Consider the following 22,468-nt stretch of genomic DNA (forward strand, 5'->3'; position numbering starts at 1 on the left):
AAGGGATCTCTGGCACTCTGACCGACCATTAAAAGCCTGAAAATCTATTTCTAATTCCTTCAAATCACTCAAATCATAAACTGACTGACAGTTTCTATTCAGATTTGTTTCTGCTTACTCATTCCTCATATTTGCACTGGTTTATGGTCATGTTTTAAAATTGTTCAAATAAATGTCTGGCATTTTATTAGTTGTTCTGTTCCTGGTGTGGTACTGTTTGTAGACCATTTTGTGAAAAGACTTTTTCATTTCCGCTCCATTTCTCCCACTCCTTTCAACTCTAAATTTATTTGGCCTGTTTTTGGTTTAAGCTGTCAGACATGTTCCTCTTTGTCTTCCATTAGTCTAACAAAAGTTAGAAAAGATGGTAAATCTACATATGTAGTTTCATGGATCACTTCTTTCTCACTTGTATTCACTCTTTAACCGTGTGACCACTTTAATCTTGCAATTCTTGGAAATTGCAGCAGTTTTCTCTGAAGAGTTAGTTTTTGAATGTAGGCACTCAGCACTCTTGACTGGAATTACCAATTTGCAGGCTGAATGCCTTTAGTCTGTGTTTACATGTACCCACGTGAGTAAAACAACTTCTTGGAAGCGTGACTTCTTCACAACAGTCTGGTGAGAGGACTGAAATGTCATTAGACCAGAAGATGATGGTTTTAGGACAGCTCCAAGGACCTGTGTAATGGTCCAACGGGGAGGTTCAGATACATATTTAGAGTCAAATATTGAAAACACGTGAAAATAAGAAAAACCATGTAGCTGGAACAAAGGTTGGACCCCACGCCCTAACCCCCGAAAAGGTAACTAGAAGCCAATTTTGAACGTAGTATTTGAATTGTCAACAAAAACCCAGCATACCCTCATTCCATCTAATTTTCCCTTGACCTTGCATATATACGCTGCACTGTAGAATGTCTATTTACCGGGGGACTGACGACCACACAGAGACCCGAGCGTGTGTTTGTATGTGTGTGTGTGTGTGTGTGGCCACTCTACCATGACTTGTCAATTAGCCTAGCAAAATGGTGATGTAACATGGGTCAAGAAGAGGTTAAATAAACAGAACACACACTTTGCTAATGCTGAAGAAAAAAAAAAAGTGACTGGAAAAGTCAAAGTACCATGTTTTTCCACTCATGCACAAGACCTCTGAAGTGTATGTAGGGGTGTGTGTGCGTGTGTGTGTGTGCACACGCTTGTTTTTGTCTTACCTGGAGTGATGATTATTGTTTGCGCCTCTTTAATCATGTCGACAGTCTGATCCACGTTGACCTCTGTGTGTGTCCCTACGATCTCCATAGGCTTTCCTGTACCAGTGGAAGACGTGCCGTAGCCTCCCAGGATCACATTAGCCAGTGAACGATTCATGGCCTGAGAGAGGAGTAAAGTATTTTGGATTTACATTTTTATGATTACCTTATTTTTTTGCTTTCAGTTCATTGCCTGTGTACAACAAGATATAGCAGATGGGTTATTGCCTAAAAAAAACCACACACATTTGTGATTTACATGGCGGGATCTACACACAGGCCCAGACAGAGCGGTAGGGAACACCAACTGTCTAGATTAAATAGGCTAATGTTTAACATGTATTTTAAAAATATAAAAATCCAATCTAAAACTTTATTTCAATGTTCATTATTTATTTATTCATTTCTTTTTTCTTTTTTTTTTAAACATACACACCGTTAGTGCCAATGTGAGGGAAAAAGTATTTCCGGTTCAAGTCATGCTCGTGTGTTAGCAGTAGCGAGATATATGCTAGCAGCTTTTCAGTGTGCGTTCAAGTGCAGCAAAGCGCAAAAAAAAAAAAAAGAACAATAAAGAGGAAGAAAGAAAACGACAGAGCTTTACACATGTTTCTCTCGGGCTTTGCAATTTCAAAGCCCACAAGCCAGCCTCAGTTACCGGCTGTTGCAAGACCCTCCGCATCCAAAGACTCAGCGGCAGAGGCAGGTGATTTTAGCCCCAACGTTACATTAGCAGTAGAGCGGCAGCAAGTTGAAACTTTGACAGATACCGAGGATGTTTCCTCTACAATGACACAAGAACACCGGCACAAGCAACATGGATTGACAACGGATGAAGACAACACATCAACAACAACATTGACATCACAAGACAAGACTACGGAAATAGAACAGACTTGAAAATGTGAGACCCAGACAGGGTGACAGCAAGCTAACATTATTCATCTGACCCTGCAAAGTGGAACAAAATTGACAACATAATGCGTGACTACTTTGCATAAAACCAACCCTGTCAAAACATTGGGGATTTTTCTGCACCACTGAGAAAATATGGAAACACTGAAAAAACTGAACATCTTTGCCCCGGTGGCAACTGAGAATAGATTTACAACCTCCCTGGATTTCGATGACATCATTGAGGACTGAACCTCATCAAAAATCAGGAGAAAGCATCTGTAAATGTAAGCTTTCTATTTAAAAATCTGAATCTCAAGAAATAAAGATACATATTAAAATCAAATGTCAAATGCATATAAATGAAATGTGTAATATAGGGCTTTACTTTCCACTATAGATAAATGACTAATGAATTGTGTATGAATACTGAAATATAAATAGAGAAGCTAAAATATAGGCTATACCTTACTAAATTAATGAGCATAATAATCATGTGGCAGTTCAAAGTCATTTTGTTTGTTTACCAAACATCAAAATGTGCATGTAGGGGCCCCTAAAAATACAGTCTGTCTGGCGTAATTTATCCATTTAATCCAGCTCTGGTGACCTGAGATTTAATTCTGAACTGGGACTCTATTATCTGGCCATTATGGTAAAGTTAGAGTCCCTCCTGGTGGACAGGAGAGGAACAACCACATGACAGAGTGTTTGCTGATATACAAAACACATCAAATGCAGTACTTCACTTTATTATTTATAACAGCTCTTCCTGAAACTGAGAATGTGCACAACTCACCACACACATAATGTATGACAGAATGGCTCCGGACGACCCGATGAGAGCTCCGACAATGGTCAGCAGGTTGTTGTTGAGCAGGAAGCCCTCAGCGCACAGGGCCCAGCCTGAGTAGCTGTTCAGTACGGTGATCACCACGGGCATGTCAGCACCTCCAATAGCTGCTGTTAAAGTTACACCCTAAAGGAAAGAAGAGGGAAAAACAGGAGGAGGAATATACTTGCCTGCTGTAATCAGAATAGAAAGATACAGATCTAAGTTTGCTCAGCTCTCACTGGTTCTTCTTCAAAAACAATGATGTAAGCTAGCTCACTAAGATGCCTTAAAAAAAAAAAAAAAAAAGCCCCAACCATTTCTCCTCCACAAGAGGAAAAGAAACATACATTTTTTACAATCAAATTCACTTGTTCTCTATCCGTTCAATATCTGTGCAGTTTTTGTTCAACAAGTTCCAACTGTAGTTACCAAAGCAGCAGTATGATCCAGCGCAAGTGTGAGTTTAACTTTCTGGATTTGCACAGGTGCACATCAGAGATTGTACTTTCTGATTTACTGCAGGTTTATTCTTTGGAACTTATGCAGTTGAAAGGCTGACAGACACACAAACCAAGACGGTACAGTAGATGATGCATTATAGTGTACTTTAAAGACTGATTAGTGATCAGAAACAGCAATTTAAAACATGTTCACATAAAACTGAAATTATATCCATCTAACGTCTCAAGGGATGGCCTGTTTCATTTTTCTGGGGCTGAGTCCAGCTGCTGATTTTCTAAATATGCAAGGCGGTGAAACACAAAAACTCAACATCAGTAGAGTCTATCAAGGCCTATCAAGAGAATCTGTAAAGGCAGTTTTATACTTTTTGTGGATTCATATCTAACCAGTAAGTTTATCTGTTTTTTCTTCTGAAAAAAAACAAACAAACAAACTGATTGGTGAATAACTGATTATCAGTAGTCAGTTGATTACTAAATGCAATGTTAGGAAATTTTGTTGAATTGTTCTTTGTGAATGTCCTTGAAATGTGTTGCTTCATACAAATATTGCTCTATAGATGCAACTCAATACATCTTAAAACGTGTGGAGGGGATCTTTAACAACTACGCAGTGAATAAACTGCCTCTAGAGGTCAACAGTAACTGGAGCTGCTGTTTGTTTCCCAATATTTTGCCACTCATCCAACAGGTTAATTTGCCATTGACTTGGTACTTAGTCCTTGTATGGTGAAAATATCTACCGCTGACCGTGGATATCTTTCTCTCTGACAAACTCTGTGGCATGTTTTCAAAAGTTAAGCATGACTTAATCATGGTGGAGTCCAACATAATGAGTCAAATACGAGCAGGAAGCTGGCAGTTTTACTGAGTCAAGTCTGTTTGCCACTTTGGTTGCCAGAATATTAACAGGTTTCTCCTCAACGCTGACTGAAAATCATTTCTGGGCACCTACTGTTTCCTGTGCAATGAACCTCTTTCTTTGCTTTTTTTTTTTTTTTTAGTAAATCCCTGTTGCTGCCTCTCTTCTCACATATAACATTATAGTGTGTCTCCGGCATATATCTTTTGTGACTCTTTTATGTCTTTATTGAAGTCTTTCAACTATATTCTTGCATGTTCAGCCTGTCAGCGTGTAAGAAAATTCAAATCTGCAATATTTAACTGCGGATTTTTCTCTAAAATGGCTTCACTGTGTGAAAACCAGAACCTAGAAATACACAGACACACACACACAAACACAAGCCGTACCATGACAGCAGAGAGAGCAGAGACAGATCCGAGACATGTGATGCCTGTGGTGTAACTGGGGTCCATCATGTATGGAACCATCCCACCAACACAGGCTGCCATAAGACTGGCGTTCAGAGCGTGACGAGCAGGGAGCATCAAGGGAGCACTGTTCAGAATACCTGCGGGGAGAGAAGAAGGAGTGAGAGAAGACGAGGGAAGAGAGAAAATAATGTTGGTTAGGAATAAAATATTACAGCTAGTAACTGCAAATACACATCTACATTTATTTATCATTCAGCTGTGAACTTGTCACAAAAAAGGCATAAATCAAGACAGGAGATTTCAAGATTTTACAAGCTCTTACAGCTTATATGTGGAGCATTCATCGTATTTCTCCTTCAGCAGCAGCCACTTGAGACTTGTCATTAACTGAATGTCATGTTCATGCATAATTTGTCCTTATGAAACACTTGCAGCCAGCATGGCATTACAGTGTGGCTGTCAGGAATGGTGCCAGCACATGAACCTGATGAACTTTTTTTTCTCCCCTTCTTCACAGCAGGCAGCACTGAGTATGAAGCATTAGACCTCTACTTGTTGACAACTACAGAATGGCCAAGCTGACACATCATCTGTCCGCAGCAAAATTTAAAAAAAAAAACAACAAAACTATTAATCTTGTTTTGAGGGAAATTCACTCACGTCAATAAGTAAGACAATATCTTCCTTATATAACCAAATGCGCATGTAAATGCAATGAGACGTACAGCTTACTTAGCTGGTGGTTATGGACTAGACGAGATTCTATCAATTTTACCTAAATGTTAACAGTTAAAATTGACCGTGTTAACTAAATGGTCATTTTGAAAATCACAGCCTCAATCATCAGCCTTAGCTTCCAAAAACACAACTAAAACGAGGAGAAGAAGAGAGACGTCTATTGCCATCAAAGGAATAGTTTGTCATTTTGGGAAATACGCTTTTTGGTTGTTTCCTTTCAAACGGTGAGATTAAAAGACAAAACAAAGCCCCCCCCTCAAAAAGTGATGCCACTCTCTAGTCAGTGCCTTGTGCTTTTCTCACCTTGCAGTTTGCCGTACGCCACCAAAGAACCACTGAAAGTGATTCCGCCGATGTAGGTGCCGAGGTACGCCACTATCTTGGTGAGGTTGGCTGCGGGGTCTGTGGCAAAGTGAGGGTACTCGATCATGTATTCGGCCACACAGGTGAGCACTGCAGCCAGTCCCACCAAGCTGTGGAAGGCAGCCACCAGCTGGGGCAAGTCGGTGATCTGGATCCTCTTGGCAATGGTCAGGCCTAAAGAAAGAATGAGAGATCATAAATAAATAAATAAATAAATAAATAAATAAATAAATAGATAATTAAGTGCACTGGCCCTGACAGACCCACACACAAAAAAACATGCAAATCACAAGCATGTGCGCACACACACACTCAGACCACTGCTGGGAAGTGGGTCCATCTGAGGAACCAGGTGTTGCTGATGAGGTCTGTTTGGGGAAATTCCACATTTGTGAGTGGGACTACACTTTGTGTACGTGTGTTTTGTGTGTACGTGTCCTGCATGAAGTCTTGCAACGTTACTGTATCGGAGAAAGGGCATTATTGTCTGTGTGGATGGTTTAGTCTAGGATTCAGCTTTGTTACTGGAACAATTAACATTTAAATGATCAAACTGTCCTGAATGAGCAAGAGAAAGTGAGTAATACATGATGCTGACCATTTCGACAGACCTCCTGCGTCTGGCAGGGAGTTAGTCATGTTGTGTTTGATATAAACATCACAGAGAGGCTCTGTGCTCAGCACACCTGCTGCTTAATCTATCCAAGCTTGGAATACATGTACACACACAAAGCAAAACCCCATAATAATTTACACAGTTAAGAAACCTTCCATCTGTTACAATATAATTCTGCAATTTTTAGCTGGCCTGTAAGTCTGGCTTCTCCTTCTTTTGACATAAATCCACCACAGACTCACCAGCAGTGCCGCCTACAGCCATGGCTGCGCTCATCTGTGCCAGGAGCTCAGGACTTGGTTTGAGGGCACCCAGAGTGGCAACGATCCCCCCTGCAACTCCCATCATACCCAAAGCATTACCCAGGCGGGCTGTGGACTGGTTGGAAAGGCCTGCCAGGGCACCGACACAGCACATGCCTGAACCCAAGTACATCATCTGGTGAGAGAAAAGACAGAGAATGGAAAAAGGGGTTATAGACAAGGATTGAGGAACCGCAGAATGAGAAAAAGGCCTAAGTGATTTACTTGGAAGGTCCTGTACAACATCTGGGTAAACAAAGAATACACATGGAGGATGATTAGCTAACCTTTATATGCTCATGAGGCTATTTTGCTATAATTCTGAGCAACTAAGAAAATGGTGTCGGTAGTTGAGCTGAAATGATTAGTTGAGTAAATGATTGGTTGATCGACAGAAAATTTAGCACCAACTATTTTGATAATTGATTTATCAATATGTGTCTTTTTTTAAAGAAAAAAAACAAAACTTCTTTGGTTTCAGCTTCTTAAATGTGAATATTTTCTGTTTTTTTAGTCTTCTATGATAGTAAGCTGAATATCTTTGGGGTGTGTACTTGTTTGGTCTATAAAATGTCAGAAAATGGTGAATGGTGGGCTTAGGGACCTTAACCCCAACCCTAAACATTGCCCTAAGCCCAAGATTCAACCTAAGATGTCTTGTTTTTTCCCAATCAACTAATCAATTAATAGAGAAAATAATCTACAGATTATTCAATAAGGGAAAAAAAGGAAACAGGTTGATAAGAAACCACAAACATACTCTTGACTTAATTCATCTATGAGGAGGGAGCTCAATCATGTATGGACACATGGACATGACACACCTGTTCAATGTTGTATCCAGCCTGCAGAGCAGCAGCGTATCCCCCGACGAAGACACCACTAGGGAGCAGATAGAGGTAGTTGTACTCTGGAGGATCAGTGGGACGCTTGAACATGTCCAACATCTTCTGAGTCACCAGGAAACCACCTGGGTGAGAGACAGAGAAAGTGTGCGCACAGTGGAACAAAATCAGTGCTGCACAGATCAAAAGGTGCAGCAATACAGAAAAAAACTAATCAGAAAGCAAAAAAGCAAGATGGCAAAAAAAAAAAAAAGAGTTTGAGGGTTGAGGCAGGGATGTAGAGGCACTTGAAGTTCATGAAAAATATCTATTTTAGACAACAGGTGTTTTCAAGCCATTGGCTGATAAATGTTGCCAAGCCTAATAACAAATGTTAGGAATTTAACAAGTCTACTTTATGTCAGTGTAAATATTTCAAGTAGGAAACCTCAAAAGTGTCAAACCGGGACCAGACAGTGTCTCATTGCTTTACAGGGAGAGATCACATTACCGTGTGCATGTCTCCCTTTTTCCCTCTGGCATGATTGTAGCCACGTGCACATACATGCACCCATACACTCAAGGGTGAACGAGAGGCTAGCACCTGTTTCTTTCCAGTTCATGTAATTTTAGTCTTCGACTGTCCGAGTTAAAACATGTAATAATAATCTGTCTACTATTATTGCAGACCAATCTGAGTCAATATATTAATATGGAGGAATGTTCATGTATTTAAACATCGCAAAGCCAGTATCCACTCATTTCTTTTTATCCCAAAAATGAGTTTGCTGGCAGTAGATTCAGAAAGCTTGCGAGCGAATTGGCAACAGTGTCCGGAAAAATCTGAAATCGCAACTAGTCATCCATTTTTGCAGTCAAAAATAATGTCATTTTGAAATATGTTGTTAATATATTTGTTTTTTCAATTGAAAGGAAGAAAAAAAGTAGTTTCTGTCAAACCTGAGGCTGAGGCAAGCTGGGCTCTGGCAGAGAAACAAAATAAACACACTTGCACTACTAACTTGCTGTAAGTCTGTATATTATATTCATATTAATTTATTATTTATTACTTTTTTTACTCATCGGTAGGGGTGGTGGGGTAAGTAGGAGGGTATGGAACAGGTAAGAGAAACAATTTGCACTTGTGGTTACAGCATGATGTAATACAATGTGTGGTCTATTCCTTTCAACTGTCATACATCCACCTGTGTGTGCAAAAATTCAACAAAAAAAATAAAAAAAACTTATAACCAAGGAAAGTCAATGTTAATCAGTGATAGTGAACCATAAGAACCACACTATAATAAACTAACTGATGCTGACATTTGGTAAGTTTTTAAGCTGTTCAATGTGCTACAGCTGACTGGCTATTTAGCTATCAAGCCTGCAAACTGGCATCAGCAGAGCACCCAGTGGCTGTTTCGTTAATAGCTTATTCAGTAAGCTACGGTACAGATAAGGGGGAGAATTTCACTATTACAATAAAGTGGATCCTCAAAGCTTGAGGAAATGAGGGGCCTGTCGACATGACAGGAAAACGGGAATCTAATGAGACCTGGTAGCACAGATTGACTTTCAGATTATGAGAAACTGAATATATTCAGCTCAAGATATTCAGCAGTCCCAGGTGTTTCCCATGCATTGCCCACATCTGACGACTGAGGAGACGCGGAGGGAACAAAAAGCTACATCCAGGGACCTGTTCCTTAAAACAGACACAGAAGCCGAAAAAATTTCAGGGTCTGTTTTATTGGAGCTAAATTTCACTATTGTGCTTCGTTTCTTTCCATGGAATGTTTTTTTTTCTGTTCCCAGAGGTTTATGGGTAATGTGGTAAGCCTTTTAGAAATGTGCGTGTGGAACCGAACCCACGGAGAACATCAAAAATAAAACGAAGCAAAGGGCAAGGAACTAGGTATTTCTATAAAGGCTGTGGTATTTTAGCATGCTTTTGTTAAGGGATCTAAAACACTAAAAAGTGATTCGAACAGTAAAGCCACAGAACCTAGAGGGCCCAAGACTTGTAATAGGATTCACAGCCTTGCCTTGACCTTTAACCCTAATGGTATCCTGCAGATCTCACACACAATACTCAAAGAAGCTTGGCCGCATCTTTAACAAACAGGCAGAACTGATCTATTATACAAGCTAACTATTCATTTGCTTGCATAAAAGCTAGTGTCTCGCTGTGAGCTAGAGATATTCAAACTAATTCATAGCTAATCCGTGGAGGAACACACTGTTTTCCAGGACTATTAGAGAGTGATGAGTATTATAATGACTCCAGGAACACTTCGTCATTATAATGGGAATTATTAAGAGTAATAGCAGAAATGAATGTGTGTGTGGTCCAAGCCAGAGCCACCTACTCTGGTCAGAGCAGGTGGGTAGAGAGGGCAGCTGCAAAACTTGGGTTGGAGACATGTTATTGTACAATCAATATAAAACACTTCAATCTTCAGCCTTCGTTGATATTTTATTGGCTACAGGTTGCTGTAACTGGCAGGGATGACTGTGAGGTGTCTGTGTGCGGGTGACTCACCAGCGATGTTGACTGAGGAGATGAAGGCAGCGAGCACAGCCAGTGTCTCAGCAGTAGTTGTCGGGGCGTAGCCGCCTCCCATCAGGGACAGACCACCCACAGCCGTCAGACCTGCAGAAAACGGCGATTTTAGTATTCATCAATCTACAATTTCGTAATACAAGACGTCTCAAGCTTTGGTGAAGATGTCCCAAAAAAAAAAAAAAAAAAAAAAAAAAAAATCACAACAGAGCATTATGTCAGTCATTTGAAAAGTTCATTTTTACAGTGATTGGAAGCTCAATCAGCACATCTATAGACATTTTATAATTCTATTCTTAACCACAGAATGCTTTGCCTCCGGGATTGGTAAGAGAAAGAAAGAAGATTTAGAGATAGAGAGAAATAGAGAGAGAAAAAGAGGGTTTGTGCATGTTTACCAAAAGAGACTCAGGAAACCTTGATAACATCAGTCCTGTAATGACTTACAGGCAGTAAGATGGAATACACAGCACCCTGGGAGCCTTCCTTCACACGGACATGTGTTTTTGTACAATTTAGGCTGACTAGCAGGTATGGAGTTTGTGTGTATGCGTGTGTGTGCGTGTTTGTGCTTGAAGTCAATAGTCTCAGATTGGATTTTCAAATAAGGCACACGTGAAGTATGACCTTCTCTCACTAATCTCCTTTTCTTTGTCAACTTTATAATCATGTGTGTATATCAGCTCCTAAACAAAGCATGTTTCAAAGGTTGCCAAACAATGTTTTAGAGAGAAAGTCCCTGTAATCAATTCACAACTTATACTACACACGAGCTGATTTAAATTTGCCATGGTAACAAAATAGACCACTAGAGCAGGAAACGTGCAGCGTTACTGTGATGACTATATAAAAAGACAGAACTCACAGAGAAAACAAACTTTCCAAACATGTAGTTTGGTTTCTGGCACTAAAAACACGTGACTCGTGTCTGACTCCATTAAAGGTAAATAAATCTATTTTCTCCATATGCTAATGATTATTACCAAGTTAGCACAGATGCTAGCCAACGTCCATAGTGGAAACTCATACTGTATGTGCATATCTATTCACACCCTAACACTGGGTTTATCCGAGGAAAGCATTAAATAAGTAAAGGATAATGCCCAATGAAGTGTCCATTATCAGGAATTAATGGACGAAGGAGGTCATTTTACCAATGGTATAACTGATAAATACTTAATATTCTATATATTCCAACTCAGCAAAATCTGGTTTTACTTCATTGTGTTAGGATCCACCACACTCCTAATACAGAGACCTTATTGTGTACTGATAAGTAGACATGGTAAAACCAAGTTAGTATCAAAAATTTTGTGTTTTTAAAAAGGAAAAAACAGAGCTATACCATTTAGGTGGAGATCAAAGACATGCCTGGCCACAATTTATAGCTTAGCCAGAGAGAAAGCCAATAGGCATCAGCGGACACACACACACACACACACACAAACACACACATATATATATATGTATACACAATGGGTGGGCCTGTAGGTGCGTCTCTGTGACAAACAGCGGCCACCAGGCTACAGACAGAGTGTGACAGTGATTCAGTGCTCTCAAGTAGATTAAAGGATTTCTATCAGACACCAGATATTAAGAAATGCCTCAATGAGCCACTGGATACGAAACCAGTTTCTGAAGAATTTAAGATGACCCCCTAGTCACAGTTACTACTGGTTGTAACACTAATCTCCCCATGAAGAATATAACTGTCAAACCCTAAATTCCAACATGATTCCCTAATGTCTGTGAGTGATTGTGTGTGAGTGTGTGTGTCTTTATGATGCCCGGTCTCACTGTTTCCATAACCGCAGTTAGTCAGTGACAAAAAAAAAAAAAAGAAATATGGCCATGCCAAATATAAAGGGAAAAATACCTGGGAGGAAAGGAAGATGGAGGGCAGAAAGAGGGGGAGCAGACAACAACGAAAACCTCCAAATGAACTTTAATGTGGTGCCTATTAATATAACAGTTTAATTTGTGGGAACATGTGCCTTTTAGAGTATAAAAAATGTTCAGAATTTACAAAAAACACATTTAATGATGGGATTTTATTATCTTGACGAAGCTGCAAATTGTGAATTTCTAAAAGACACAAAATTAGGTAGAATAAAATGAAAGGGTGCAGACTCAGAGGAACAAGTAAGACGTGTGAGGATGGGAATGTAAAAAAAAAAAAAAAAAAAAAAGGGTAGAGCTGTCACTAATAAAGTTTTAAAGGAAGTGAAAACTGTCTATCTTTGTTCCCATCTGGGCTCCACAATTCTGATGTCTGGCTGTGTGCACGACTAAATGAGCAAAAGACCATCCTGACCCCAAAGATCACCGACGGTGTGTTACTTCCTACCAGAGTGTGACTCGTAAGAGTGATCAAAGCCGTGAGAACACACATATACACTCACCTCTCTAACCTCTTAACCCCCTTGTGTTAGGCGGCAGCCAACAATAAGGACACAATCTTTAAAGTTTTTATTTGGACTCAATGGCAGAGACCTGCCGGAAAGTCGTGTGACATACCTGATCTTCTTGCTAGGTCTTTATGTTATGTTTTAACTACTATACTTGGATTTATACTTCCAATGGTGTTTTGTTCCCATAAATGTTTCATTTGTGTGTGATTTTAGATCGTAACCCTGCCCTGAGGTTATATAAGTGCTAACAGTGAATTGGATTGGATTATACTAACATTTTGCCCACTCCTCTTTTACTTAAGTAGTTCTCATAATCATTTATGTGCAATCATATAGAAAAATGACTTCACTAATTGGAAGACACTACACTACAAACACTAACCTGAGATGGCGTTGGTGACAGACATGAGTGGAGAGTGCAGAGCAGGAGTGACGCCCCACACAGTGTGGTATCCCACGATGCCCGCCAGACCAAAGGTGGTGACCATCTGGCTGAAGGCGGCATTAGGAGCTGCCAGACCCAGACCCAACAGGGTGGCGAGACCTGGCACAAAGAGAGACAAAGTTAAAGAAAGAAAAAAAAAAAAAAGGAGCTACTGTAACAACTACAGAATGATATTTACAGTATATCTAATTGAGATGATTAACGTTTAGTATACAGTGTATTTGCTACCAGACACTGTTATTACAGTAAAGTGGTTTCCAACCCTCTTTGGCTTATGACTCCATAATACAAAGACCACATCCACGTGCAACCTACTTTTCCAAGGTTGAATATGTTCGTGAGTTATGAGCATGGAAAGTGATTTTACCTTCTCAGACTGTTTCATTTGAAACATTTTTAGAGGCTTGATAACTATCCAGTATTTCACAAACGACTGGATAAAAGTCAGTTATAATAAATGCAATTATGTGTAGCAGATTTCATTTCCTTAATAAACCATGACCGTCCATGTTGTCTTTATTTCCTGCTACTTTAACAGACATGCATCGTTATCAATCAGAGAGCAATTTGTCTGGTTACGTTTGCGAGACTGGTGTCTAACTGTTGTAGCAAAATAAGTTGTCCATGCCCATGACTGCCAATATAAAATCATCAAAATGACTACATTACACGCCAAGCTAATAAGCACATAATCAGCACTAAGCAAGTTTTCACTTTTCAAATAAAGAGCAACTACCGACAGTAGCTACGCGGTAGTGTTAAGTAGGAAACTACTCCTGCACCTCAACAATGTGTGATCCACATTAACTGCATGTGGCGCACTTACACAGAGCGCTATGTGGCACCATGGGAACCAATCACTACAGCGCTACTTCAAACAAACACTCAGCGTGACACTGTTTTTACAATGCACACTTCCTGACACTAACAGGGTGTCAGTGTGTGTGTGTGTACGCGCTTGTAATCTGCCTCTGTCACTTCTCGCCTCCTGTGCACATTCCAGCAGTGACCTAAAGAGCTGATTATTAACCTATCCTTCACCTTAAGGCGGACCTCAGCCTCCCTAAAGACCCGATGAGGACAATTAACAGGATAGACTTTGTAAATGAGCACTTTTGTCAGATATGACACATTCCTGATATCTCTACTTAACTATAACTCAATTTAAGGGCACATTCATCCGCAACAACTAACCTCCGGTGTACGCGCCAGCAGTGGTGAGTGTAGCCTTGAATGGAGAGGTTTGTTTAGCCTTCTCTGCCTCCAGTTCTTTGACAGACTTGGGTTTAGGGGGAGCAGCGGTGGGCAAGTTGTTAGGCTGAGGAGCGGGGAACAGGTTCTTTCCATTCTGGAGATGACAATAAATAGCAAATAATACAATGTAAAAGGAGACACTGGAAATACAGAAGTGGACAATCAATATTTCCTAATAACCAGCATATTATTTGCTCTGCTTGGAGATATCTACACATTATAGAGAGACGAGGAATGGTCTCAAAAAGTGGTGGCAATGAGGGTAATTGTTATGACATTTATTAAGAGCTGACTTGATCTTTGCTTTTATTACCTGATAGTCTGCAGTGACCTTTGCTGCACTCGTAAATCTGTGTAACATTAGACTACGCTGTCAAGATCAAAGGAAGTAAACTAATGATCAGCAGGTAGAGTAAGTAATATCTGCATTTCAGCATCAAGCAACCTTCATTGTGAGCAGATATGGGTAAAATACATCTGCAATCTATTTGTTCAGTTAAAAAATGAATACAGATTGCCTGAGATTGATTACAGCAAACATAATAATTACACAAAATAGAATAATGATCTCTGACTGATAGTGGAGTTTTGAGGCTGATTGTGATAAATTTGAGAGATATTTTGCATTAACACATAATATAACAACCATTTTTGATGATGATCCCTAAAATTTGATTATTGCAGAACTGTGACCAAAACCTATTCAGAGCGTGACATTTTACGGTTGAAAAATAAACTCAGTTTCTAAATGTGTGCACAAAAGCAAGTACTAAAAAAAGGCACAAAAAGGCATGAGCTTGCAGCTTGAGATGTAATCTTAAATCTGAGCACTTTCAGCTGTGATTATATGAAAATGAACACTAATTCAAGAAAACAAAATGACAATAAATCCTCGGTTAGAGACATTTTTGTTTTTGGATAACATGACCTTAACCATTAATTTAAAATTCATTCATTAAACAAATCAAATCTTTATCAAAAGTGATTATAAAATGATGTTAATGTTACTAATGAATAGATTAGATCATTGAGGAGTAACATCTTCCAGTATTATACTCAGTCACACTATTTATGAAAATTAATGACATTTCATATATTATAGTTATCAGAGGTCTTTTTAATCTGTCTGCTTCAGTCTGCATGCTTTTTAAAATTATTTTACTTTTATTATGCAAAGCCATTTATCACTGTTACTAATCAAATGAAGTGAAAGTGTATTTAGGGGACATTGCTCCACAAGCAACAGAGAGACTAAGAAGACAAGATTGTTTGTCCTTAGGGTGACATCTAGTGATTGTGAAAGGGACCTGCAGGCCATTTTGAATGATTGTCTATACTTCTGTGCAACCTGTTTATCAGCTGAGAAGTTTGCATGAAATCTCCGCTGTGCACATACATGCGTGTTTGTTTTGTTGCTGGCCTCGTACCTGCATGACAACAGATCCTCTGACGACATGATCCATGGTTCCATAGTCAAACACGTCCTTGACATCCAGGTAAAAGTTCTCCTTGTCGGGGCTGACTGCCCGCATCAACTTAGTGATGTTGTTGGAGTACAGGGTGCTGGACTGTGTGGGCAAACGACTTGGCAGGTCTGTGTAGCCAATATGGGTCACTCCCTACGGAAAAGAAAAAAAAAGGTTTGTAATATTACACTAAACATGAAAAGAAGACCTGCTACGCTTAAAGAGATGATCTATGATCCTCTAAAACACTGGAATTTTTATACCAAACTGTTTTTGGTGTGGATGTGAGTGTGTGCACGGACCTTGTATACTGACAACTCTCCGGGTTGCGTGGTCTCAATGTTTCCTCCAGCCTCAGCAGCCAGGTCCACCACCACTGACCCGTCTTTCATGCTCTCTACCATTGGTTTGGTGATAAGGATGGGTGCTCGCCTGCCTACAATGTTTAAATGGAGAGACATCATTAACCGAGAAGTGACTGATATTCACTAAAGCTGAGCTTACAGTGGATTTGTGGCCACATTATGTAAAAAACCATTTTAAATCCACAGAATAACGGAACAAATGAGAAGTGGTTGTAAAATATGTTCTGGTACATTCTGGTAAAGTCATTTTTAATGTTCAATATTCCGTGACTTGCCCTTTTTTATTTCGAAATTCTCTGACTACCTGCCCAGAATACATGTCTCAAATTCTGTGATGTTCCAGATATTCAACAAACAGAGGAAAGCTGTTTACATGGCCTTGAAGACATGCCTTCTTTGCCTTTTACACTGTGCATGAGTCTGTGCTTCTGTGCATACCTGGGATAAGAGCAGTGCTGATGACAATGTCCACCTCCTGACACTGTTTGGCAAACAGCTTCATCTCTGCTTCTATGAACTCCTTTGACATTTCCTTGGCGTAGCCTCCCTGGCCCTCTCCTGACTCCTTAATGTCCACCTCCAGGGGCTCTGCGCCCAAAGATTTAAACTGCTCCAAAGCTGCAGCTCTGGAAGAAGGGGGAGTGGGGGGCGTCAGAGGTTATTTCTTATTTGGGTAGATGGAAAATGTTTGATAGAACATGAGAACACATGCTGCATCTCCCATTCTTAGATTGGTAATGTAAGACATATGTCTATACTCAGTGTGAAACTCTGATCTTTTCTTTTCAGTGGCATAGTCCATGTTCAAATTAGAAAAATATTGTTTTTCACTCCTACATTACCAACTCATTGTCCCAAAACACTTCACTTCATTTACTGATCTTTAACTGAAAATAGTACATTTCACTGACTAGACAGGTTTGAATTAGCTATGGGTACAGCACACATCAGACACTGGCATTGCAGTTGTCAGACCTCAAATTTAAGAGAACTGACTATATTATCTAGTGATCACATTCTGCATTTCTATCTAAATACAATATTTTAAAGCCAGTATTCTTTTCATTTGGAATTCACACATATGATATTAGAAACAAACCTGGTATCAAATCCTCTGACAATAGCTCCCATGGCTCTGGCAGTACCAGCTGCTGCCAGACCAGCCACACCTCCTCCAATAATCAGCACCTATTCACAAACACATACATGAAATAGTTTAATATAGCCGATGCAATGCTTTAGCATTTTAAAAGTAAAGCTAGCGTAGGCAAATTCACACTTACGATAGTAAAATAAAACAAATGCCAACTACAGAAACACTCATACTACACACCTTTGCAGGTGGCACTTTCCCAGCTGCTGTGATTTGTCCAGTGAAAAAGCGACCAAAGCTGTTAGCTGCTAGCACAACGGACTTGTACCTAAAACAACGGAGAGGAAAATAGCACAGGAATGATGAAGAAACTGAGAATCAAACTGTACTTTCACATGTTTAACATGTCCCCTTAATACAATGGGAAATATTGGAACAAACATTGTAATTGTTACTATTTTAACACACACATGCACATGTAGGTGTGTTATCTCTGTTTTTTCTGGTCATTACCAAAATATCTAAATATAAGTTGTGTTTACATTGTCCATGACAAATAAACTACCTGCCTGTTAAAGATAGACAGCAAAGATTGAAGCTGAAAGATATTGTTTCCAACACAAATACTTAGGAGGCAGTATTTGTTACATGGGAAGTTGAGTACAACATATACAGTACCGCAGTTAACTGGTTTAAGATGTGAGAAGAAAAGGGCGCGCAACAAAAGAAATCTACAGAAAAACAAAAAGTTTCCATGGACTTCTTGTAAACACAGTAGCAACCCCCCTTGAAGGCACCATGTACATACCCTGCGATGTTAGCCATGGAGCTCAGGGCATCATAACCCTGGGCGATGGTGACTCTGGGAACCTGGTCCATAGCGAGGACAGTAGCTTTCTTCTGGGACAGCATGTCCATCAGCTCAGGGTTCTGAGCTGGGTAGATGAAGCTGATTAAAGTGGCCGCTTCCTTCATCAACTCTGCCTCATGCATGCCCAAAGCAGGGTTGAAAATGGGAGCACGGACCTGGAAACACAGAAACGGGTTGGAGAAGATGTGTGGACAGGAGGGAACATGAGAAGGAAACCGACATATTGGAGTAAAAGCTAGAATGTTACATTAAATCTTTTCAACTTTAGAGGGTGAGTGTAAGTGACAGAGAATGTGAAAGGACATCCAGTTTAGGTTAAAAAGTCCAATTATGCGTGAATCAATCTGTAAAACGTTACTTATTTACATAAAACGTTACTTATTTACTTAAAAGTCTTTAAGCTGTAAAGTACCTAAAGGTTGAACTTGCAGTTTCTCCTCTCTACAATAAAAATACTATCCAACATCAACAGCTTTGACATCTTTACATGGATGTAATGGGCGTGCTCTTCTTGTTCCAAACCCTCCTGTCAGCCTGATTCAGTGCGTCTCATTCCAGGATGTCTGTCAAAGCTACTGTACTAGAATAGGATAATTGTTTCCGCACTCCATTTCTCCATTTCTACTTTTCCTCTGAGCTGTCAAATTACATTATAAAATACATTTTTTAATCATTGTTCCAGCCAATATGCTCCGTTCCATCTCACACCATTAGATTTTGTTTCCACATCTTTCCCCTTCCGCCTGTCAACTCAGTTTCCCCTCTTCTTTCCCCACCTTGGCATATACGCACATCAAGGACACCGATGGCATCTTAAATATTTCCTTTGGCTTGAAACCTTTTCTCAGATCTACACCTCTTCTTTTATTCATTTAGAAACCAGGAGATGTTTGATAAGCAGGAAAATCCCTAGAATCATCACCCTGCTTTTCATTTGCCTATGCTCTCCTTCCTCTGTTTCTCTACCTCGACCACCATGCCTGAGGTGAAGACATACTTGACAGTTAATTGTCGTTTTGGCCTGGGAAAACTGGTTATTTTCCACGTTCCCACTCTCTGTCATTCTCCCTCTTTCTCCTGTACCTAACACCACCAAATGCCAAAGGCGCCAAAGCTGCTGTCATATTCAAACACTAACTGGCCCACCCTGTTCCTTCCTTCCTTTTCCCCCCTCATTACCTCTACCCCTACTTATACCTTAATCAGCCCTTCAGATAAGAAGACATTTCTGACGTTTTCAACTGCTCATAAGGTAGTTTGATTCATCCACCAACCTTATTTACTTTCTCCTCCCTCTCTCTGGAACTATTAAATAATCCACTCCTCACTTAAAGCTTACCTTAACCAAAACATCCGATGCCAAGACATCTTTAATGTCTTTGATTGTTGCTCCAGCCTGGACATACTGTTCATCTGGGAACTTGGAAGGCTCTCCGGCTCCAGATTCCACGATGACATTGAAACCCTGTTTGATGAGCGCCTGGACCCCAGCGGGAGACAGCGCCACACGGCGTTCATTCTGGAAAATTTCTTTAGGGACACCGACTGTGAGCTGTTTGTATGGAATTCCTGGAGATTCAAAGAGAAACAATAGAGGAGCGTGTGAGGTAACAGACAGTTATATTAAATTATTGATTTCACAACAGACTAATAGGCAGATGTTTGTGGCCTTGCTTAAACTATTTTATGGCAGTGAGTGTTCATACCAACAGACTATAAATCCAAAGGATTGTTGACACAGTCTGATTGTTCCAAAAGGCTTTTCACAAAGTATTTGATCATGTTTCATATCATATTTTCACATAAAACAGAAAACACCACAGTTCTTAGGGAGAGAAAAGTGCAGTGTGTATACGGGTTTGTATGCATGTGTGTATTTTGCCCTGGTCCAAAACAACAGAAAGATACACAAACAATACACAGCGTACTTCAGATATTTTGCTGATTGAATGGATCATTGCAACTAGTGTATGAATGAACAGCTTTTCTCTTTTTCACAAGTTGGAGCTCATGATTTAAGAAGTAGAGTATAATTTAAGAAAACAAAGATCCCAACAGCAAAGAGAAAAATACTCTTTTATGCAGATACTTCTGCAGCTTCAAGGAGAATCTAAGAAAATGACCATGAGTTTAGGCAAAACTGTGTTTACTATAAATACTGTATGTGCAATGGCCTTTGACGGACAAGGTCAATGTCTTGTAACAACACAGCAGCTAGCGGTTCTGTGAAGCTGTTCCTAGGCAAAGCTTCAGATAAATGCTAACACGCTCACACTGACAATGTTAACATGCTGATATTAAGCAGGTTCACTTTACCATGTTAGCTTTCTAACATCTGCAAATTAGCATTAAACACAAAAAGCTGAGGATGATGGGAATGTTATTAGTTTTGCAGGCATTTTTTCATAAATCAAAGTATTGGATAAAGTAACATTTTGGCCTGACGGTGATGCTGGATGTAAAGTTAAGTGGTCGCCAGAGTAATTACAATTCCTCCTGTGGTGATATGAATGTCTGTACCGGATGGCAAGGTTATCCAGCCAATAACTGTAGAGACATTTCACTCTGGTCCAAACGTTTCAACTTGCCAGTGGCACCAGATGAAAGCTCAGGGAACCACCAAAATTCATCAGAATAAATACATACTTTGAATTATTACAGAGGAACACGACAGCCAACTAGGAAATACTTTAATTCACTGCCTAATCTGTCTTCACTTCACAGCTCATATTCACTTCACAGTGAGGCTTAATATGATAATGAAATTGATAACATAAACCAACAATTGAGTAGCAAAAGAGTAATGTAATGAGGCTACAGACATAATAATCTAGCCAAAAATAACAACATGTCTGTGTCTTTCTCAGTACTCTTATTCTGGCCTAGTATGCAAGCAATAGGCAGGTCACATGCTGTATTGGTTACTATGGAAAATTCCACTGCAGCCGTTTTCCACTGTCTGCTCGTCTATACATAAACACAAGAGGACAAGCTGCCCTTCCTCTCACCCTGCTGTGGTGACCTGTCCTCTAGTTTCTTTTGTTTTACGAAAAGCTCCACAACACAAGAAAACCAAAAAGCTGATTGTAAGCTGTCCATGTGATGTTCAGATGTCTGTAAACCAAGCAACTGGGCAACAAAGCAGTTGCCACAGGCATCACTAGCAAATTCAGCCCTCAGGTAGCAATCAGCTTAAGGCTAAGAGATTACACTGAGAGGGCTGGGTAGCCTATCCCATGGCTATCATATTACTGAGCAAAAATACAGTTTGAATTAATGTTCAAACACCACTAAAACCCTAAAAACTACTATGTAGTGCAGCAGCGACTGATCCAGTATTGTCTTGTGTTTATACAAACTGTACTTTAATCTCACAGTAGAGGTAATATGATAACCTACAGATAAACATCAACATCTTCATTATTAAAGATAGAAATGTGTGAACATAAGTTTCCATGGCAACAAAGTTTCTAGTGGAAGGCATATTTAAGAAGATGAGCCAGCTGTTGGCTAAACCTAATTTCAACACAGGCCTTTACCCATACCAGAGCCACGAGTAAAGCCCCGGCCTACTGGTGGCCAGACAGAGACGTCATCAAAAGTCAAACTCTGCCCCCAGGAGCTCATGATTACTGAGCTGGTGTAAACACATTTAAACTGTTTGGTCCTGTTGAAGGTTTAATGCTATTCCACTGCTCAACAGTTGGTAACATTAATGCTCCAAAAAAACAGAAGAAGACACTGCTAGCTAGAAAACATGGATGTAAACAATGTAGGGTTTAAAATCTTTATACCTGAATTAAGGTTTTTTTTTGTCCACTTGGGGGCAGCAGAAACAAGTTGTGATAAACAACACTGACATATCATCAGGTTTTAAAGTTGATATGGAACTTGTTAGCAAACAGATGCTTATTTACACATCTAATGGTAAGGGAACAACATTATCATTCATATGGAGTCCTGTTTCTGTCCATCTGGTGAATGTAAGTCCAGTACTCACTCTCCAGTCCAGTACTGCTGTTTGGCACTGAGCAGGTAATTACAGTGGGGTTTTTTATAGCCGTTTCTCTAAAAACAGCTGCTTGCTGCAGCCAAAAACAACACTACGACAGTTATGTAGGGAAGCTGCAGAGACGGATGGTAGCTTTATTCTTTGTAGATACATCACTACGAGCGATGCCTCTCACATCACATTGTTACAATACATTGTTATTCTAAAAAATAACAACTAGCCTATAGCTGCTTTAAAATTCAGCTCTGTAAATATTTCATGAAGGAAATGCATTCAGCATTACTAAGCCTCAAGGATACAGTCAATCTGACTGAATACAAACATAACTTTGTAAGATTCAAACACCCTGTAAGTGTGCTGCCTACTAAGAATCACAGCCCTGCAGTAAGTACTCTGTCAGCCTTTTGACTACAGACAAGGAGCA

General features: G+C 39.8%; 1 protein-coding gene across 1 annotated transcript in view; it reads right to left on the minus strand.

Moving 5' to 3' along the window:
- Nucleotides 1–22,468, minus strand: part of nnt (nicotinamide nucleotide transhydrogenase) — a 35,657-nt gene that overhangs the window by 8,119 nt on the left and 5,070 nt on the right. Inside the window, exons 3-18 of the mRNA XM_067573448.1 lie at nt 19,372–19,601; nt 17,970–18,187; nt 17,402–17,489; nt 17,168–17,256; nt 16,507–16,694; nt 16,006–16,139; nt 15,665–15,856; nt 14,178–14,331; nt 12,921–13,082; nt 10,107–10,217; nt 7,565–7,710; nt 6,681–6,876; nt 5,763–5,996; nt 4,698–4,858; nt 2,950–3,129; nt 1,218–1,377 (exon numbers count right to left, since the gene is read on the minus strand). Coding sequence (XP_067429549.1) covers nt 1,218–1,377; nt 2,950–3,129; nt 4,698–4,858; nt 5,763–5,996; nt 6,681–6,876; nt 7,565–7,710; nt 10,107–10,217; nt 12,921–13,082; nt 14,178–14,331; nt 15,665–15,856; nt 16,006–16,139; nt 16,507–16,694; nt 17,168–17,256; nt 17,402–17,489; nt 17,970–18,187; nt 19,372–19,601 — 2,643 coding nt within the window. The remainder of the gene's footprint in view (nt 1–1,217; nt 1,378–2,949; nt 3,130–4,697; nt 4,859–5,762; nt 5,997–6,680; nt 6,877–7,564; nt 7,711–10,106; nt 10,218–12,920; nt 13,083–14,177; nt 14,332–15,664; nt 15,857–16,005; nt 16,140–16,506; nt 16,695–17,167; nt 17,257–17,401; nt 17,490–17,969; nt 18,188–19,371; nt 19,602–22,468) is intronic.

This window comes from Thunnus thynnus, chromosome 19, assembly GCF_963924715.1.
Source record: "Thunnus thynnus chromosome 19, fThuThy2.1, whole genome shotgun sequence".
NCBI classification, from domain to species: Eukaryota; Metazoa; Chordata; class Actinopteri; order Scombriformes; family Scombridae; genus Thunnus; species Thunnus thynnus.